The sequence below is a fragment of the Micromys minutus genome (genome assembly GCF_963924665.1).
Source record: "Micromys minutus genome assembly, chromosome: 4".
Lineage (NCBI taxonomy): Eukaryota > Metazoa > Chordata > Mammalia > Rodentia > Muridae > Micromys > Micromys minutus.
The window spans coordinates 34,223,306-34,243,610 of NC_137973.1; the positions used below are offsets into that span (position 1 = coordinate 34,223,306).

General features: G+C 42.4%; 1 protein-coding gene across 1 annotated transcript in view; it reads left to right on the plus strand.

Annotated features, from left to right (window-relative positions):
- The window catches only part of SPAG17 (sperm associated antigen 17), a gene marked incomplete at both ends in the record, with an annotated part of 212,051 nt that overhangs the window by 22,461 nt on the left and 169,285 nt on the right, over nucleotides 1–20,305 (plus strand). Inside the window, 2 exons of the mRNA XM_080915775.1 lie at nucleotides 17,614–17,754; nucleotides 18,321–18,407. Coding sequence (XP_080771901.1) covers nucleotides 17,614–17,754; nucleotides 18,321–18,407 — 228 coding nt within the window. The remainder of the gene's footprint in view (nucleotides 1–17,613; nucleotides 17,755–18,320; nucleotides 18,408–20,305) is intronic.

Here is a 20,305-nt window from a genome sequence, read left to right on the forward strand (position 1 = left end):
TGTCCAGTGACCATCTGTACTGTGATCTCTCCTCTCCTCTCCCCCGTCATATGCACTCACATGGCCACGTTCACCTCCTATGCAAGTCACTGACTTAGCCTTTGGGAGCTTTTCAGTCTTCACCCCCATCTCCGTATTCTTCCCCTTGGGGTGCCTCATCTAACCACACAACTGGGCAGCTCAGACCTGCAAGCTGATGCTTTGTTTGATACAAGAGAACTGTTTTGTTAGCGTACCCCTCCTTCTCAGAGACTGCTTGCCAATTTTCTTGTCATTCTCAAAGCCATGAACCAAGTACATTCCACACATGAAGCTATCACGGAGCGCCTGCTTCAGTGACCATGTTGCTGTGGTCGCACCACATTTGGAAATATCACGGTTATGGCTGCCTTACTTCTTAGAGTTATGCAGGCTGTTGTCTTCCTTGTCTGTGGACTTCTCAAAGATAAGGACTCAATAATGTGATCCATGGATACCCTGCCTTTAATATATTGTCTTACTTGGAGGAAGGTGGGAGTGAACACAAGGATTCTTTGAGTCATTCATACCAAAATTAACCCCCTCTGAACTATGTTCTTTCTTCTCACCATTATTTTTATTCAGAAAAAAATAAATAGTACATGCTTATTTTTATAATGTTGGCATCCATTTGGAACCTGAGTAAGATACAAACTCTGCCATAGGTCTCTACCATAATTCTCTACATGCATCTCTCTGTGCTAGCCTAGCAAATACCCTAATGTCCAGCACCACTGAAATGATTTGATTGTTTTTAAATGTCCCTTAAATGAGCTGATGCATAGCATGTTCTCGTGTTCAACACAAGTTCTATGCGATTTATGCATGTTTCTACATCTGTAAGTACTGTGTTCTTTTCCATTCATTATATAAACACCCTCTAGCTTTTCCATACATGTTCTTCATATGGCCCTTGGCTTATCTCTGAGGGAGATGATTGTATAGAATATGTGTGCGAGCTTCTCTTTGGCCATATGTACTCATTCCCCTGGGACAGATGTTCAAGTCTAGAAATATCATGTTGTGGTACAAGGCTATGTTTAACTTTAGTAACTACTACCTTACAAATGTCTGAAGGAATTGCACCAATCTATTTTTATTGATAATTTATGAGGTTGCAAGGCGTTTGGTAATTTTAATTTTACCATTATACATTTATTTACTATATGGGTTTTGGGGCATGCACAGAGGTCAGAGGACATCATGGGTCCTCTCCTTGCACCATGTGGGTCCTTAGTACTGAACTCAGAACGTCAGGCTTGGAAGTAAAAACCCTTGACTGCTGAGCCATCTTTCCAACACTCCATCATTTTTATGAAAATGCCCCCCATTTCTATTTCAACACTGTTTTAGTAGCTCCCCAGCTTAGTCCCCTTTCTTCATTCTATGACTCTTTCCAAATGCTCTAACCCCTTTGCTTGTGTCTAAAACAGAACCCAGCTTTCCAAATATAGACCCAAGGTTTTATGGGTGGGGAATGTCTGTCTTCTACTTCCCCTCACCTTTCTCTGGACATGGTAAACACAGACTTTACCCAGGGCTGCAGCCCAGGCCCCTTGTGGTAGCAGGGAGTGATCACATATAAATATATTTGCTGAGGTGGATAGTAGAACCTTCACACTGGAAGCTATAATTTGGGATGTATTTTCCTTGGTGAATTCACTTACCACTCTCATGAATGTCATGGGTACATCGGCTTTCTCAAAGATTTAGTGATGCTTCCTTGACCTACTCAATCATTCCCTTAGCACCATCTCCTCATGGCAGCTGATAACAAAAAGGAGGCAGAGAAGGAGAAACCTTGATTTGTTAGTTGGATTATGTCTGCAATGTGTCTCCTTGGTCAAGTCTACACATCAGACTTTCCATCTGTAAAACAAAATCAGAGAGACACAATGACAAAGAAAATAAACTCACATAACTTGAAATCTCACTATGTAGTCCATTTTCATATCCTTGTGGCAGTTAATAAGTTCTATCATACAAGTTCAGTTCCCAGAATTCCCTACTGTTAACATGCCTCCACGCAGAGAATGACCCATTTAACCTCACCTTTGTCTCCAAGCCAGATATTCACCATGACAAATCTTTCTTCTACTTCCATGGCAACTCAATATTTTGGTAAGGAAACTTATAAAATGCTTCCTAAATGTCTAGATAAATTTTGTTTCCTGGTTTTCCTTGTCTTCAACACTCACCATCCCCTTTGCATGTTTTTCTTATTCGTTTTCTGTTAAATATAATTATAATGTATGACCCAGGGTGGCCCAGGATATATGGACATTTCTCACTCAGTATATATTGAACAGAAAAGCATTTCCCAAACTTGTGACTACACACTCGTTCAGTTTAGGAACATTGAGTTGACCTAGACTTCTGTCCCTGTCACCTATTTCAGATGCTGCTCCATCTGTCACATTTCTTGTTGCTGTGACAAATTTCCCAATGGAGGTGGTTTAATGACAATGGAGAATTTATTTTGTCTCAATAGTTTGTCTCCAGTAAGGTGGGGGAGGCATAGCAGTGGGTCTGATGGAAACATGAGGCCACTAGTCTCAAAACATCAAATTCAAGAAGTACAAAAGAAGGCTGGTGCCCAGCTAGAGGTCACTTTTTATTCAATCTGGGACTCCAGCCCGTGGAACAGTACTACCAATATTCGGAGAGAGTCCTCCCGCCTCTGTTACACCTCTCTGCAAACAGTCTCAAAGGCATCGCCAGTCTTTGTCTTCTAGGTGATTCTAAATCCTATCAGGTAGACAATCATACTGAACAAGAACACATTTCTTTATACTTGTTATTGTCACCATAGAAAGAAAACATCAAGACTACTTACTATCTTACTTTTCATGCACAGCTTGTGAATTTAGCATCATCCTAAGGGTTATGGAAAAGAAGTTTACAATCCAGTCATATCAGAGACCCGGTATTTTAACCACATCTTTGAATGGAGTGAAGCCTGACAGTTGACTAGTTAATGTCAGCCTCAGTCAGCTGAACACATACATTCATGCTCCATAGCTTACCTTGTAGAGTCCCCTTTACCTATTCAAGGATAGTAGCACTCCAAGTCTGCCACCAGCTCCTTTGGCAACATCACTTTTCCTGGATTTATCTATCTAAATCTACTGGCATCATTTCCATTGCAGATCATTCTTACAATGTTTTCCTCTGTTTTTTTAAGAATTCAGCTACCAGGGAAACATCTTTAAAGTCATCTGAGTTTACAAGGTCAGCAAAAGATTTCATCTGCATAAACAAGCAGCTAGAAGTCAAATTTGTTTAACATAGTGGGCAACTGTACTTGACATACTGTTTTAAATTAATCCAATAGGAAAGACTTCTTGGCCTGCACTTTAAAATGTGGAAGTTTGACATGGCTTCATCATGTAATTAAATTCAATTGAAAACATTATTTCTTTCCTTTTAAATTAATGTTCTATTAGCTACTTGGATATGTAGAAAGGGGAGTTCAATGGGGGAAAAGAACAATGGAGAATTCCAGACACCCAAACATTACATCTGAGAAAAAAAAGGCACAAGTGGTTTTAACAGTCTGATCCCTGGTCTAGAAACACCATGTTCACTCAGGAACACATTGGCCAAATACAAGTTCTCAGTCTGAATCCCAGACTTGTTGAGTTAAGGTAGGGCATACAATTCAGATTATCTGTGCTTTGGTACTCAGGCAAAAAAAAAATCACATGTATTTCACGCAGAAGGAGAGCACGCTGAAGAAAGAGACTGGGCTGAGCAATACAGAGGTCTGAGGAAATATTCATGACGTCCTAGAAGGGAGAAAAAGAAAGGATGGGAGTGTTAAAACTTTATTTTAATTAAAATTTGTAAAAATAAAAAGTAAAAGAGAAGGTGCAGTTTCAATGGGAAGAGAAGTCATTGGTTACAAACCCAGAAAAATGAAGGAAAAGGATCTAAAGCTGTGATGACTAGAAGACATAGAAATTTAAGAAACTAAGTTAGTAGAATCAGCTACGTGGTTTTTACTCTTTGTGATGGGGGACTTTTTTTGTATTGTGCTATTTGAGGGAAATGAAAAAAGTAAAAGAGCCAGTTGTAGGCATGTTGATTTGGAGAAGATGGGAAAGCATCAGAGTAGAAGCCTTTATACTAAGTCTAAAGGGCAGAGAAAGAGTGACTGTGTTGTGCTTGGCAGTCAACAGGACATACCTATCACCCTGCTTGGGAGCCAAGGCTCAGGGAGGCAGAGAGATGGCAAGAGCCTGGGGTTGGGTAACCAAGGAGTCTGGACAGAACAGGGCTGCGGCACCCATGAGCTCTCTGCAGCTACAGCTACTTGCACAAGACTGAGCCTGGCAATAATTTCTTTTCACAGAAGAGGGAAAGGTTTGTGAGCCTCCACTTCTCCATGAGAGACTGTTGACAGTTAATGGTGCTGGAAGAAGAGGTACCACCTTCTTCAGCCGTGTGAACACTGGAGGTCCCCCATGCTCCCGTAAATAGCCTCCAATTCGTGCTCCGGCAGGCAAGTGTAACTAAAAACAGCAGAGTCCAGTGCATATCCTCTCAGACTGAGTCTGCTTGTGTAGACCCACAAATAAAAGCCTGCGGCACTCAGGATATGATTCCACTAATGAGTAATAGTTACTCCGAGCCCCTTGAGCTGGAGGTGCTGGCCTAGACTCAAAGGGTGCAAAGGTGAACTGGGGCAAAGGTATTCTCACTAATACCAATTCTGTGGTTGGATTTGGTCCAGCATTGTGTTTCGAGTTCTATCCAAGTAGTCATAGATAGATAGATAGCTAGATAGATAGATAGATAGATAGATAGACAGACAGACAGACAGACAGACAGACAGACAGACAGATAGATAGATAGATAGATAGATAGATAGATATTCATTCCATCAGTTTATGTGTAGCTTTGTTTTTGTGTGATTATCCTTTTATCTTTAGTTTCTAAGATTATGCCAACATAAGTGCCCTTCTAGCAAGTAGAATGAATGAAGAAATTATCATGAGTAGTGTAATAACTGATATGGAAACTTCATACACTGATTTCTAGGTATGAAGTGTTTGAACATAGAACTTTTTACCCTCCAGAGGCTGAGGTTGAATGAGGTTTGGTTCCTTAGGTTACCCACTCTATTTCAAAGCTCAATTCAGTGTTGATCCTTTCTCAATGGGTCTTAGCTGAATGAATGAATGAATGAATGGATGGATGGATGGATGGATGGATAGATGACTCTGATAAAAACATTATTATTTCTCATAGCTCAGGTTGTGAGCATTCAAATATTTTTCCAAAACCCTGTGGCTGGAATCAGGACCAACAACAGTGACAGGTTTCCAGTGCTCCGTCCAGTGTTCTTTCTATTACGCCTTTGAAAGAGCTATTGTAAGAGCTCTATTAAGGAACCAATAGGAAAGTGATAATTATTATGAGTTACTACCCTGATATATGCAATAAATGGAGCCCATGTACCTGTGTAATTGGAGAAAATTAGCAGCCATAAGCAGATCTAGGGCTTGAGATTTATCATGATCACTGACTGGATCTGCTTTGTCGCATGGGCTATAAACGAGGCTCGTGTTGTAGAGGAGATGTGTGAGTTATGTGGGTGTGAGGATGGAGGCATGAGCCAGAAGCAGTTGCCGTGGTTGGAACTGCTCCTGCTAAGGAGCCGGTTGCCCTGCCTGTGTGTGTGCTGCCCTCCCACCGTCTACCCCGACTTGCCTCACGCTCCCCTGTACTTCTTTTAATCTGTCTCCTAGAAGAGTTCTTAAAAAGGATATTTGAGATGAACCCTGAAAGGCCTCTTGGAAGAGAGGGCTTAAGGATTTCATTAGGCACCCACACATCCTGCCAAGCACCAAGGAGACTGGTGGGAGGGCCTGCCCTCCCACCAGGATTGATTGACTTTGACTGTCAATTTAGAGTCTTACCCCACGTTCTCCACTCACTCAAAGAGAACTCTGCCTCTTTATCACCTCCCCAAACCCGGGATCCCGAGCATCTGGAGAAGTCATGCTGGCCACCTAGAACAGACCCAACGCAGAACAGAGAATCCTATCTCTCGTGAGAAACTGGCCAAACAAGGGATTATTAGGCGAAGCCACCCCTATGCTGCGATACAGGCTTTGCCTGCTTACTTGCCATCTACTGTCTTAGTTATATTTATGTATTCTCTGTGGCTTGTTACATCAGCCGCATTCAGTAAGAACTTGTTTTCTTTGTTTTGTTTTGTTTTTTAACTAAACTGTTAACTTGATTTTTGTTGGATTGAGGCAAGAAACCAAGTCAGTGCCCTCTTGTTGTTGCCCAAGATAAGTCCTCATACATTTTCTTATATACCCATAGGGAAGTTAGAGACACCCCATCTGTCCCCATTTCCTTGATACAAATTCAACATTTCATAAGATCTGGAACTGCTCTGGACCCTTCTGTCTCGCAGTGTAATCTGGAGACCATACTTCTAGATCTACAAACAGAACACATAAGTAGGCAAAGCATTTCTGTCCTGCTCATAAAACAGTGGGGATTGCAGTTTTGTTTTCAAAATATTGTCCTCTGTTGGATATTTCATTGAGTTAAATATAATAGGATAGACTCTGTGACCAGAGTAGTCTTGGACCCTTGAGCTTGTCAGAAGTAACCTGGGGTATCATGTCTTCATCCAGACAGATGACAGATGGAGGAATTAAAATGATCCGTGTTCTGGTAGCAAATCATATGCTGGGGTGTGGGAGGAGACCTTGCACTAACTGCAAGAACATGGGTTTTCCATGACCATTAGTTAGGTAGCAGTTATGAGGAAGACCAGCATGGGTCATCAAGAAGAACAGTATTTGTTCTGCTTCCTCTGGGTAAGCCTCGTGTAACGGCACAGACTATAACACAAAGCACAGTGGAGAGGCCACATTTCAGAGGATGTGGGTGGCTGGACGTGTGACAGACAGAGCTACACGGGCATAATTACATCTTGGGGATCTGCCTGGAGATTTAACGTGGAAGGTAGTGACTCAACCTTGTGGGGATCTAACGAAAGGAGTAGAAGGCCCGCTGCCCGAGGAAGGAGCTGATGAAAGAGCATCCCTTTTAATGTGTGCTGATGAAAAGAGACCCCTTTCTTTGGGGCAAGTCCCTGATTCCAATTTTACATTTGTGGAGCAATTAGCAGGACTCTGCTTGGCCCTCCCCAGTCTCCCTGCTAGAAGAATGTCTCTGATATGTAATATTTGTTGTTTGAGAAGCCAGAGAAACTTGTTTCATTTTTTTTTCTGAGCCTGCCTTACTTTTTATGTTCTGAAGTTCACTCTGGACCTCAGATTTTGCTCCAAGCAATAAAATTGGTTGGAGAGCACCAACATAATGGAGCTGTAATTGTAGCCAACTGTGGGGGCGGGGAGAAAGTTAAGGTGTGTCGTGGTTTCTGTGGTTTCTCTGCAGAGTAGAATTCTCTGCAAAGCTTTTCCATGTGGTGTTTTAATAGCTGCCTTAAAAGTCTCTGAAGCATGGAGCAAAACTGAATTAGACTCATGTGATAGATTGCTGGGATGGGCCAAAGACTCCAGAAAAACAGGAAAAATAAAACAAAACAAAAATTAAAAACCAAAAAATCAACACCAACCAAACAGCCTAAGCCAGAGGCTAAATCGTGTAAAAGAAAAAAAAAATCCTAAGGATCAGTCTGAAGTTAGAATCACAGAAGCAAGCATCTCCTCTAGCCCAGGTTTGCAGAACATTCTTTGGGAAGCCAGCTGCTTCCCTTGTAGATACTGGCCAGATGCTTCTGTACAGTACTTAACAACTAACAAACCGGTGCTACATTATTTGTCCACCAGAGCCCAGCACTTTTCTTTGAAGGCTGCATTATTGTGTGGAAGATCAGCACACAGCCATTTGGGTAAGAATCTGCAAGGCAGAGTCAGACAGCACTTGAGCAATGTACCCTACCAGAAGCACGTCACTAGTGTTAGAGATCGTGTCTAACATTTACGAAGACAAGAGAAACCAGCCAGCCACTGAGCACACACATGCACAGTACAACTATTTGTAGCCTGCCGAGTTCTCATCGCCGAGAATCAGACATCCACAACTTTGTCAAGGCATCAGAGACGCATGCCTTCTTGCTCTCTAAGTCACATCTCAGAGTCTCGGAAGCCTAGTTCCTTCCACGGTGCCGAGAGCAGCTGACAGAACAGCACACACTCGGGTCAACCTTTCTATACCGAGCTTATGTAAAATTCTCTTTAGTGTGTGGTTTCGATAACCATGTTCAAGAAGCATTTATAGAAAGTCGTTATGTGGTGTGTGGGATGAATATGATGCAGTCTAAATGGCATGTCCTAGAACCCTTTGGTTGCAGAAAAGACCACCATTAGCAAGGCACCCTCTGAACAATTCCAGGAATTCTGGAAGTCCTTTTTAGTATGTGGGTACCCTGAAGAAAAAGAAAGTGGCCCCGGCAATAGAGGCATGGGGTTTATTTACTTATCTAATTAACAAATCAACCCTTAAGACCCCGAGTCTAATAGGTGGTAAACTTCATTACACCTTGAAGGTGTGGTGGAGCCAGAATTCAGCCCCTGGCCAGAAACTTCACTCCCTTTCCTTTTGTTCTTAAGAACTAGCCCTGAATGGACATCTGGGTTTTATATCTAGAGCCACAAAAATTAACCAGCTTAATGTGTGCTGTTCCCCTGCAAACAACGGACCCATTTGCACTTTTGATGCATGGAAGCAGATCTCACTTCTAATGACAAGTTTTCTGGGGAACACTTCTACAGCGTGGTTGTCTGAGCACTCGCTGCCTCCTGCTGAAAGCAAAGGTACACATCTACAACTTAAAGCAACCTCACTTTTCTATCTCCAGTGCATTGTGTTGTGTTGTGTTGTGTGGTGCTGTCTAGTATTTCTGAGAGTTTATACAATATCCAAATTGACAGAAAGGTACCTCCTGCCACAGTCTAATGCTCTCTCCCACAACTCTCCCAATGAGCATCTCTTTAGTATATTAGATACTGTGGTGTGTGTGTGTGTGTGTGTGTGTGTGTGTGAGAGAGAGAGAGAGAGAGAGAGAGAGAGAGAGAGAGAGAGAGAGAGAGAGAGAGAGAGGAGAAAGAGACCTGGGCTTTCTCCTCCAGGGGGAAAAGTTATTTTAGAGTCATCTTTATTATTTTCAAAAAGAAAATTATATTACAAACTATCATTCAAATTAATGTTTATTTTAACAATGATAATATTAATATTCTGATAGTGTTTTTCTTTGAATCAACCATAAGCTCACTGTGTCTGAAGCAAACATGTTAGGACAATGACAAGTAAGAGCAGAAGCTCCACCCTATTAATATTCATGGTATCAACTATGCTTACTTCGAGAGAAGGATCTCAGTAGAATCTTTTTTTCACTCAGTCTTTACAGCAACCCAGAGAGATATGACTTATCACTGCTGTCTCCATTTTTTACCTGGAAAACAGCCAAGTTGGGCCATTTACCCAGGGCCTCGACAGCTTAGTCTGCCGTGGTTTGAATCAAGCCATGCTGTCTTCCAAACCGGGACTCTCAATCACCATACGCCAGTGTTCATCCCAAGGATGACTGCAGTGTGCAGGAGCCTTCTCACTGCTGAGGCGGCTGTCTGGCAGTGGCCTCAATTTGTAGATACTATAGTGAGACAAGAGAGGAGTAGGCAGGAGGGAAGGGGAGCCACAGAGTGGGTTGCCCCTGCTTCTCTTACAGGGGTTCCTGTGTACAAAGCAATAAACCCCTTTGTACTCCTCAGAACTTTCTCAGAGATAGCCATGGCCTCTTCAATAAACATGTGCTCTGGGCCAGCCTTACACATTCAGCCTGGCCTAAGGTGCTGTGGAGAAATGACTAACAACCTGCTTCCAGGTAGAACACCCTGGTACATAGCATTCACCAACTACAGCACTACCAACGTGGCAGGCACAAACTCCTTGAAGCTGGACATTGCTGAAGAGAGTAATGACCACTGGCCCCCATGTCACCCTGGATAGAGATCAGGGACTAACGTGCATGGAAGGTGGCACCGCTGCCAAGACAGGTTTAGGCCATGCGGTTCTCTCCTAGCTCTGGTGTGGTGAGCTGCCCTTGCACAGACCTCCTCTCCCCACTGTTGCGCCTTCCCGTTCTTCCACAATGCCTGAAGTTTACAGAACTCACAGAACTCGTGGACTCTTCATAGCAGGGGAGGCAAGAGGAGCCAGGCCATCATTTTGATGAGTGTTGGGAAAGAGCAAGGAGGCGGGAAGAGAGAAGGACTGAGTTTGTTGTTAATGCTGTCCCTGTGTCCTTAGCAGCCTACTTCCTCCTGCATCAGGTGCTTACCTGAGTTGCTCTCAGGAAAGATGTATCACCAGGTCCCAAACCCTTGTAACTGATCCCAGGTAGGACTCACACCAGGTCTATCCAATGTGTTCTACTCTGGGGAGACTGAAGGACAACAGAATGTGTACCCCAGATACCTGGTGCGCTACTTTCTCACACTTATGATTCCAAGATGAAAGTCCTCAGAGTATCCAAATGCATCCCCATGCCTTACACAGAGTCTGACTCTGCTGTTTGTGCACAGCAGGTACGGAGAGGTCACAGTATAAAAGGCATCATTTCTGTTTCATTGTGAACATACGATGGCCCAATGGTCTAATTCCTAAATAAGGATCCCTCATTGCAGGACACGCCAATATATCAAACTAAGTTTTATGAGGAATTATGAAGGCTGTGCAGTTAGAGGAGGGTCTGTGATAAATACCTGCTTAATACAGAGAGTCAGGTAAAATCATGTCGTTAACATTGTACTTGTTTATTGTACAACATGTCTATTACTGAACCTCAACTTTCAACTTAGTTTACAGTTAAAAAATTCCTTCTTAACAGATACAACTGTAGCAGCCAGTGTGAGGTAATGAAAATATTTCTTCTCCTGGCCAAAAGCCCACACTAACACTCCTCTGCTGATGGAGAGCCAAGTCTTTTGAAAGAAAGAAAGAAAAAAGCCCTAGCATGAGAAAGACGTTCAAGAACCCTGTCCATTTGGTGGTAGGTGGTAAATCTACAGGAGAGAAGAATTTCCCTTCAGCTGAGCATCGACCCTTTGTGTTAAATGGCTCTCAGCAAACCCCAGCTTCTTGAAGGCTGCATGGATTTTACTTAAGACTTTCATATGTCTTTTTCTAATGAAGGCTCTCAGGTAAGTTCTGGATAGAGATCCATGAAGACCTCCTCCCAGAAAGTGCTATAGAAGGCCACCACCAAAGCAGCCTTTCCTCGTCTTTCCCATACTCCATGACTACTCCTGCTAACAGAAGGAAGAAATCGCAGTCCCTTTGTCCAGAGGCAGTGTCTCGTTTGGTAGTGAAAGAGTTGTTATAATCATATTAGAATATGGAATGCCCAGTGAAATTTGGAGAATTTTTAATATACGAAAGAAAAATAGTTCTAAATCTACCCCATGTCTGTGAGACCTGAGACTTTGCGAGCTGGCCAGGCTCCCTGCACGTATTGAATGCTTTCTTGCCTTAGGAGACTACATGTAAGTATTTGGGTTGAGGCGCCCTCCTGCCGGGCTTCAAATTAGGTAAGACTGGTTAAGCAAATAGAAGGTAATGGATTGTGTCCATACATGGTTTCGTTCCACCTTTGACCAACTTTACCAATAACACAGCATTATCTGTGTGTCATGCATGTCTCCGAGTAGCAGTGAGTCACTTTCACTGTCAAGGTGTTGGGCGTGTCAGATTAAAAAAAAAAAGTCCCCTCCCTCACCACGGAATATATAGCCACTGCATTTCCTAAAGTGGACAGCTTTCATTTCTCAGCTCCTGTTAAACACACTCATGCTTCCTGAAGTGTTTCGAATTTACCTACAGGTAGGAGCACTACTGTACTCACAAGTGTGTGCCCTTGTCATCTCCCTCTCGTGGTCAGTATGACATTTTCTCTCGCTTCCTTGTGATCTTAAATCTGAGGACTCTGTTTAACTGTATGTTGAAGTGGGATTTAAGTGGAGAAGTTTTGTTGTTGTTGTTGTTGTTTTTAACAATATTTCACCAAATCATGTTCCCATCCTCTTTTTTTGTTTTTTTTTTTTTTACCCCCTAAAACGACGTCCTACTTTTAAAGAAGTTGTTGTTGGTAGAGATTTGGAACCTGCAATTTTCCCAGAATGCTAACAGCAAGACCCAGAAGTACATTTTAGAGCCTCATTTATTTAGGTAGCCTCCACGCCTCCGTCATTCCCTAGTGTGCATTTCCTAGCCTCCTGCTGCCCCCTGCTGCCGACAGGAGTCTGTGCAGCCTTCCTTACACGTGTCCTCCACACCCTGACTGGCCACTTCAACTCATGTTTCCTGGGGCCCCGCCTTCTGATCAGACATGAATCTGTAGCTCAGCTCCATCCTCCATGGATTCTGCTTTACAGGATAGAATCAATATGAAAACTGTTTTTAAGGCCCAGTGTGTGGGTGGAATCTGGGCCATAGGTAGACGTCTTGGACGCTATCAAATGGGAGAGTGGCCCTGCTCTAGCTTAGATGAACTCTCTCAAATGTGACATCAGACATAGCTCAAGTTTCAACACATAGGACCATGGATTGAAAACCAAACAAAACAAAAGGGACTTGTTTGTTTTTAAAGTCCAAAGCACTGGGCTTCTGAAGAGAAAAATGTGGAGGCTCCCCTTCACCCCTCACCCTCTGTAAAATACCATTTTTTTTCAAATTTGATTTACAGTGTTCTAAGGGTCAAATATAAGTCACTTCTGAAGGCGCCATATATGTTTACAAGTATATAAATCTTTACCAATTAGTAATGTCACTCTGATTCTAGTGACTTGCTCTCAGAACTATCCTGAAACAATCACAGACTTACCATTGTTCAGTATAGTCCCAAGATGGGTTTCTGCCAAAATTATCTTAATCAAGGTGTTGAACTCCTGAACCTGCCTTTCCATCTGAAGTATACCAGTGTGCCTATTTCACGGAGCTCCTTGAGGGTTCTGTGGGGTAACATGTGTCCGGCACATGGCTGATCCACAGTAATTGTTAGTTGCTTCTTCCTCCTCTCCCCTTTCTTCTTGTCTGGAATGGCCAACATCTGCCTTTCACAAGGATCCTAATGGGTAGAAGGTGATGGCCTACAGCACCCTCTTCTGGAATTGTCTTTAAAAGACCTAAGGGACAAGCATTTTGTCATCCTTGGATTTCAAATATTGGCAAAGAAACTTGCAGAGAAAGGAGTAGGGGCAGTTGTCATTGCTGGAGCTTTAACACACTGCCTACCCAGAAGATGAGTGCTTTTCTGTGAGAACAGAAGAGACTTTCCTCCCTCAGCTCTCTCTATAATGCAGCTTTGATGGGAGGGGCAAGACTGGTGCCTAGTGCAAGGAAGGTCAGTTTGTGGCAATGAAATTCTTCTCTAAACAGTCTGTTAAAATATCATACTTACATTTTAGAGCCAGAAAATTTAAATATATATATATATATATATATATATATATATATATATATATGAAATTTTTCATCCAAAAGGACTGGTTTTAAACTCAATACCAGAGTTTAAAACAAAGGCATGCCAACCTACATGCATGCACGCTTAGCACATTGTAAGTAAAGCACACATTTTTCTATTTCCATGTGTGCTTATGTTCTCCCAATAACACTGGACACCGAGTGGATCTCACTATATAGTGAGTTTCCATGGAGAAACACTGCAGACAGCAACACTGCAGACAGCAGCACTGCAGACAGCTCCTATGTGATGGCAAGAATGGACCCTGTTCCCCTCCTCCCCGTGGATTCTGTTCTGACATCTGCCTGACTATGAACAGAACAGAGGACAAAAGAGCCACACAAACAATAACAGAACTGCAGGAGGATTTCCAGATTTTTGGCAGCTGCTAAGAGTAGGTTTGACTCCGTCGATGTCGGGCCTCTAGAGGTAGCTACAGCAAGTGGCTCTAAACCTTCCCAGTGTTCCTCCCTAATGCGACAACCCTTTAACACAGCTCCTCATGCTATGCTGATCCCAACCATAAAGTTACTTTTGTTGCTACTTCATAACTGTAATTTTGCGACTCTTATGACTTGTAATGTAAATATCTGTGTTTCCTGATGGTCACGAGTGACCCTGTGATAGGGTCATTTGACCCCAGAAGGGGTTGCCCCCCACAGGTAGAGAACCAGTGAGCTACAGGGTAGCTTAGATACTGCCATGCTCAGCTCTTTTATTTTGTACAGGAAGACACTAGTGGCTGGGATGCATTCCCTTTTTTTCATCTTTGTTCCCTAGAGCCTTTGTGGTGGGTGCCTGTCCGACCTCCCCCTTGAGATTGTTTCTCTTCAGAAATAGAAACCAGCCTCCTTGCAAACACCAGGAACTGGTGAGGGTTAGGGGTAAATGCACATAGTCCTCCTCCATCTCCCAAGGATTTGCCTTTTCCAATAGAAATTATAATAACAGAGATAAAGGAATCACCAGATGATATCCTTGTCTTTAGTAACTTGTTTCTTTAAATTCTTTGTGATAAAATTCCAAGAATAATGTTTTAGCTTTCTTCCTAAATGTAAGAAGAATCCTTCTATGAATTAGCCATCACATTCTTTTTTTATCATTTTTATTGGATATTCTCTGTATTTACATTTCAAATGTTATCCCTTTGCCCCTCCCCCTATGCCTCCTTTTGTTTCCATGAAGATGCTCCCACTCCCAACCACCCACTCCCACTTCAATGCCCTGGCATTCCCCTACACAGGGAAAACAAGCCTTCACTGGACCAAAGGCTCCTCCTCCCATTGATGCCATACTATGCTATTCTCTGTTTACACATGCACCTGGAGCCATTGGTCCATCCATGTGTATTCATTGGTTGGTGTTTTAGTCCCTGAGAGCTCTGGGAGGAGTGGGGGGGGTGAGGTTGGTTGATATTGGTGTTCTTCCTATGAGGTTGCAAACCCTTTCAGCTCCTCACTTCTTTCTCTAGCTCCTCTATTGGGGTCCCTGTCCTTAGTCTGATGGTTAGCTGCAAGCATCATCCTTTGTATCAGTATGGCTCTGGCAGAGCCTCTGAGGTGGCATCCATATCAGGCTCCTGCCAGTAAGCATTACTTGGCATCAGCAATAGTGACTGGGTTTAGTGGCTGCATATGGGATGGATCCCCAGGTGAGGCAGTCTCTGGATAATCTTTTTTTTCAGTCCCTGCTTCACAATTTGTCTTTGTATTTCCTCCCATGAGTATTTTCTTCTTCCTTCTAAGAAGAACTGAATCATCCACATTTTGGTCTGCCTTCTTTTAAAGCTTCATAAGGTCTATGAATTGCTTCTTGGGTATTCCGAGATTTTGGGCTAGTATACACTTATCAGTGAGTACATAACATGTATGTTATTTTATGATTGGGTTACCTCACACAGGATGATATTTTGTATTTCCATCCATATGTCAAATTTTATGAAGAACTGCCAGACTGATTTCCAGATTGGCTGTGCCAGTTTACAATCCCACCAACAGTGGAGGAGTGTTCCTTTATCTCCACATCCTCACCAGCATCTGTTGTCACCCTTCTGACTGGTGTGAGGTGGAATCTCAGCGTTGTTTTGATTTGCATTTCCCTGATGACTAAGGATGCTAAACATTTTTTAGGTGATTTTCAGTCATTCAGTATTCCTCAGTTGAGAATTCTTTGTTTAGCTGTGCACCCCAAGTTTTAATAGGATCATTTGATTCTCTGAAGTATGAATTCTTGATTTCTTTGTATATATTATATATTAGTTCTCTATCAGATGTAGGATTGGCAAAGATCTTTTCCTGATCTGTTGGCTGTCGTTTTGTCTTATTGACAGTGTCCTTTGTCTTACAAAAGCTTTACAACTTAACAAGGTCCCATTTGTCAATTCTTGATCTTAGTTTATAAGCCATTGGTTCTGTTCAGAAAAATGTCTCCTGTGCCTATGTGTTCTAAGCTCTTCCCCACTTTCTCTTCTATTAGTTTCAGTGTATGTGGTTTTATATGGAGGCCTTTTATCCACTTGGACTTGATCTTTCTCAAGGAGATAAGAATGGATCAATTTGCATTCTTCTGCATGCTGACCACAAGTTGAACCAGCACCATTTGTTGAAGATGCTGTCTTTTTTCCATTGAATAGTTTTAGCTCCTTTATCAAAGATCAAGTGACCATAGGTGTGTGGGTTCATTTCTGGGCCTTCAATTCTATCTCATTGATTTACCTGCCTGTCTCAGTACCAATACCAGGCAGTTTTTATCAAGTTTGATCTGTAATACAGCTTGAGGTCAGGGATGGTGGTTCTCCCAGAAGTTCTTTTATTGTTGAAGATAGTTTTCACTATCCTGGGTTTTTTGTTATTCCAAATAAATTTGCACATTGCTCTTTCCAACTTTATGAAGAATTAAGTTGGAATTTTGATGGGGATTGCATTGAATTTGTAGATTGCTTTTGGTAAGATGGCCATTTTTTCTGTATTAATCCTGCTAATCCATGAGCACGATAGATCTTTTCATCTTCGGAGATCTTCTTCCATTTCTTACTTTAGAGACTTGAAGTTCTTGTCATACAGATCTTTCACTTTTTTGATTAGGGTCACACCAAGGTATTTTATATTGTTTATGACTATTGTTAAGGGTGTCGTTTCCCTATTTTCTTTCTCAGCCTGTTTATCCTTTGAGTAGAATTCTACAGATTTGTTTGTTAATTTTATATTCAGCCACTTTGCTGAAGTTGGTTATCATCTGTTTGAGTTCTCTGGTGTTATTTTTGGGGTCACTTAAGTATACTACCATATCATCTGCAAATAGAGATATTTTGACTTCTTCCTTTCCAATTTGTATCCCTTTGACCTCCATTTGTTGTCTAATTGCTCTGGCTTGGACTTCCAGTACTATGTTGAATAGGTAGGGGGAGAGTGGGCAGTCTTGTCTAGTCCCTGGTTTTAATAGAATTGCTTCAAGTTTCTCATCACTTACTTTGATGTTGGCAACTAGATTGCTATATCTTGCTTTTACTGTTTCTGGGTATGGGCCTTGCATTCTGATCTTTCCAAGACTTTTATCATGAAGGGTGTTGAATTTTGTCAGATACTTTCATCTTGTTGCAGTAAGAGGAGAGGGTGTTTGCTGGTTCTCACTAGCAACTTCCTTAGTGTCACCCAAAATATATCCAATTACTGTTTGAATTTCTTATAAAACTAACACTTTTTAGAGTCACTGTCTAAAGAAAGAACAAGAAGTTTCAATACATTTGTGGCATATTTATCATGTATTGATTGCAAATGCAAACGGTGAGGGGTAGTGTGGGGGGAACAGCACATTATTCTACTGGGGGCGGGGAGCAGTATTCTACTGGAATGTAAATCTTCAGAACCGGTTTTCCTGGTTTCTTAAGGAAACTGGTTGCCGTCAAGTTGCATGAAATTTGGCACAATACTGCCGCCTTGTGACTACTTTGATAATTCTCCCATATATCCCAAGCTCTTGTGGTGTATTTCTAAAAAGGAAATGTGTCCTGGTTTTCAGTGAGAGTCTTGGATGAAAAACTACCCCGTGAAGAACACAGCTAATTCTGTCTGTTCTTGTAACAGAATGATTGGAACGCCTCCATTGCCTTCGTGGTTGGGAACCAAATTGAGGATGAGCTTCTCATTAACGCCCTCGACCTGGCTGTCCAACTCCCTCAGCGGAAACTCTTCAGTATCGTGTCATGGAAAGAAACTCTGCAGCAGGTACCTGTCCCTTTCTGCCTCAGTACATTGAAAGTCATTCTTCCTCAAACTGATGGATTGGACTGTTAGACTATACAACAGGGATCATGCCCTGGACTACTTAGTTATTTGCGATGGATTAGTCCAGGTACACAAACCCTGAGAACCAGTGTAAAATGTTTCTTCTGGAAGGACTAGCCTTTTCATTAAGGCAGTCCGTTCAGACTTCACCCCACGGACACAGACTTCTGTAAGCATTCCAGACACAGTGCTAAGGTTTCCGGGGATTCATTTCGTACGAGGTTAGATGATAATGAAATAGTCGACTAAAAAAGCACATAGCTAATTGAAAACTGAGGTCTATAGAGAATCCAAGCTAGCTCGAGTCAGAGGGTAATGAGGGTATGGAGAAGAGCGGTCAGGCGGCACACACATGCAGGTACCAGCACCCGACTAGAGGTTATAAATACCACGTCTACTTTCTTGTTAAGTCCCCTAGTGGTTTCATTTAAATCATAGAAATTTTCACGGGTCTGTGTGTCCCTTAAATCTTTCTTTCATTACAAGTTAATTCAACTTTGTTGCAGATAAATGAAATGCAGACACTTGTTGGAACTGCTACAGCTAAAAAGGGGAAAAAGCCCACAAGTGGCAGTTTACCGTTATATTATGAGGTGAGTGACTGTGTATGTCTGAGGTTTTTGTACTGCTCAGCTGTGAAAACTGGAGTCCAGTATGATACTGAAATTTTTAATTCAATTTTCAAAGTAAATTTTCACTGTCCATTGATTATGTGTGTTCCTTATAGTACACAGACACACACACACTCCACAGATATACCTTTAAGAATAGACTTAACCTAGATTGTTTAGCCTATCATTCTTCCCAATTAAATAACACAAATCATGAGCACTTATACACCAAAGCAGTGCGTTGTACTTTCCTGGGACAATCACCCAATATGTGACGCTGTCAAAAGGAGCTCTTGTTTGGTGTTAGTCCTTGAGAAAAGCAAGAAGGAAAGAGCCTTCAACTGGAGGAATTTTCCAGCAGCTAGCAACTTTTATGCACATTTGACATCTCACTTTAATCAATGAAAAACTTGATATTTCCCTTAGATCAGTGGTACATCCTATTGCCAACAGCTGCTTGTTACAAAAGCCCAGCCTGTGTGCCCATGTGCCGAGTGCCTGGATGCCTATGCAAAAGGCTTATAACTCCGGCTCAGTACGACAGGATTTCTCCTCACCCTACCTCATTAATATCTAACTTAGGGCTTTCAAGAGATATGAAAATCCAGTGATTAATTACAATATCACTTAAACTCTATTAGGCTTTATTTTATAGCCATTCAGACCTAAAACATGAAGATGTAAGGGCTTTTCAAAGACAAACTTGTTCTCATTTTGTTTTGTTGGTGACTAATAAAAGCGTTTTTTCATGCCCTGGGTCTTGAATGATCCCATGGTGACCTTTGTAGGAAGCGTGAGCAAATCCCACTGTAGATGTTGGTAGCAGACAACACTGCAAATGTCTTGGCATGAATTCTTGCCACACCGCTCTCAACGTTTTGGGTACCTAACTCTACTAGAACCGTCAAATTACACACCTCCCATCACTTCTTACAATGTTCCTAATGTGTGCTCACCAGTTGAAACATTATGTGATACCTGGATTTAAAATAGTGGGGTTTTTCCCCCCTCTGAAGTGGTCATGGAAATCCATGTCCAAATATCAGGCCTGGGATCAATTAGGCTCCCAGAGGGTTCTTTCTTCTTCAAAGATACCCAGTAAAACACGGAGATGATAACAGGGCAGTTTTGACGTTTAATCTGGACAGGCATTTTGACTTGGATGTGGGGATAGCACAATGCTACAAATCCAAGGTTTGCTCAGAAAGCCATCCCTCGCCAACATGTGCTGGGACTCTTGGTTGCATATTCCTCACTCAGGGGAGGTCCCGCTCACATCTGGCTCCCCCACATTCTTCCACTGGAGCATTTGGGCAAGAAGCCTCCCGCACTTGGCTTTCTGAATGGTTCCAGAAGGAGAAAGGAAGGCAGGGTGGAGCACCACAGAGATCAGGCCTTAGAGACACCAGAAATTCATTACCATCAATCACTGGAACAAGAATGACAAAGAGCACAAAGCATGCATGGGCTCCTGGTCAGCACTGGCGGAGGACAGGTCACATCTGGAGAGAGCTACATTTGCATTTCTCATCTCACAACTGGAAAGGCATGATCCCTGTCTGTGGGGAACAGCAAGCTGGAAGGGCCCATAGACAAGGCTCAGAAGCAAGAGTCTTCTGGAGCCTCCGGACATTTGAGGCAAGCGGACAGCCTGCTCCTGAGCCTATTTCTGAGTGCATAGTGCAAGTAGGAAACCTCTGCAGGCACGCTCCTTAGAGTCTGACTAGGAAGTCTTACATTTTCTATTCCAAGAAAAGAGAAGGGATAGCGTGATAAAGTAACTCAGCCTTGGGGAGTTCATGAGCCTCCTTTCCTTTTAGATCTCCATTTTGGACTAAGAGCTTAAAAATACCATGAAGACAATAAAGATAACTGCATAT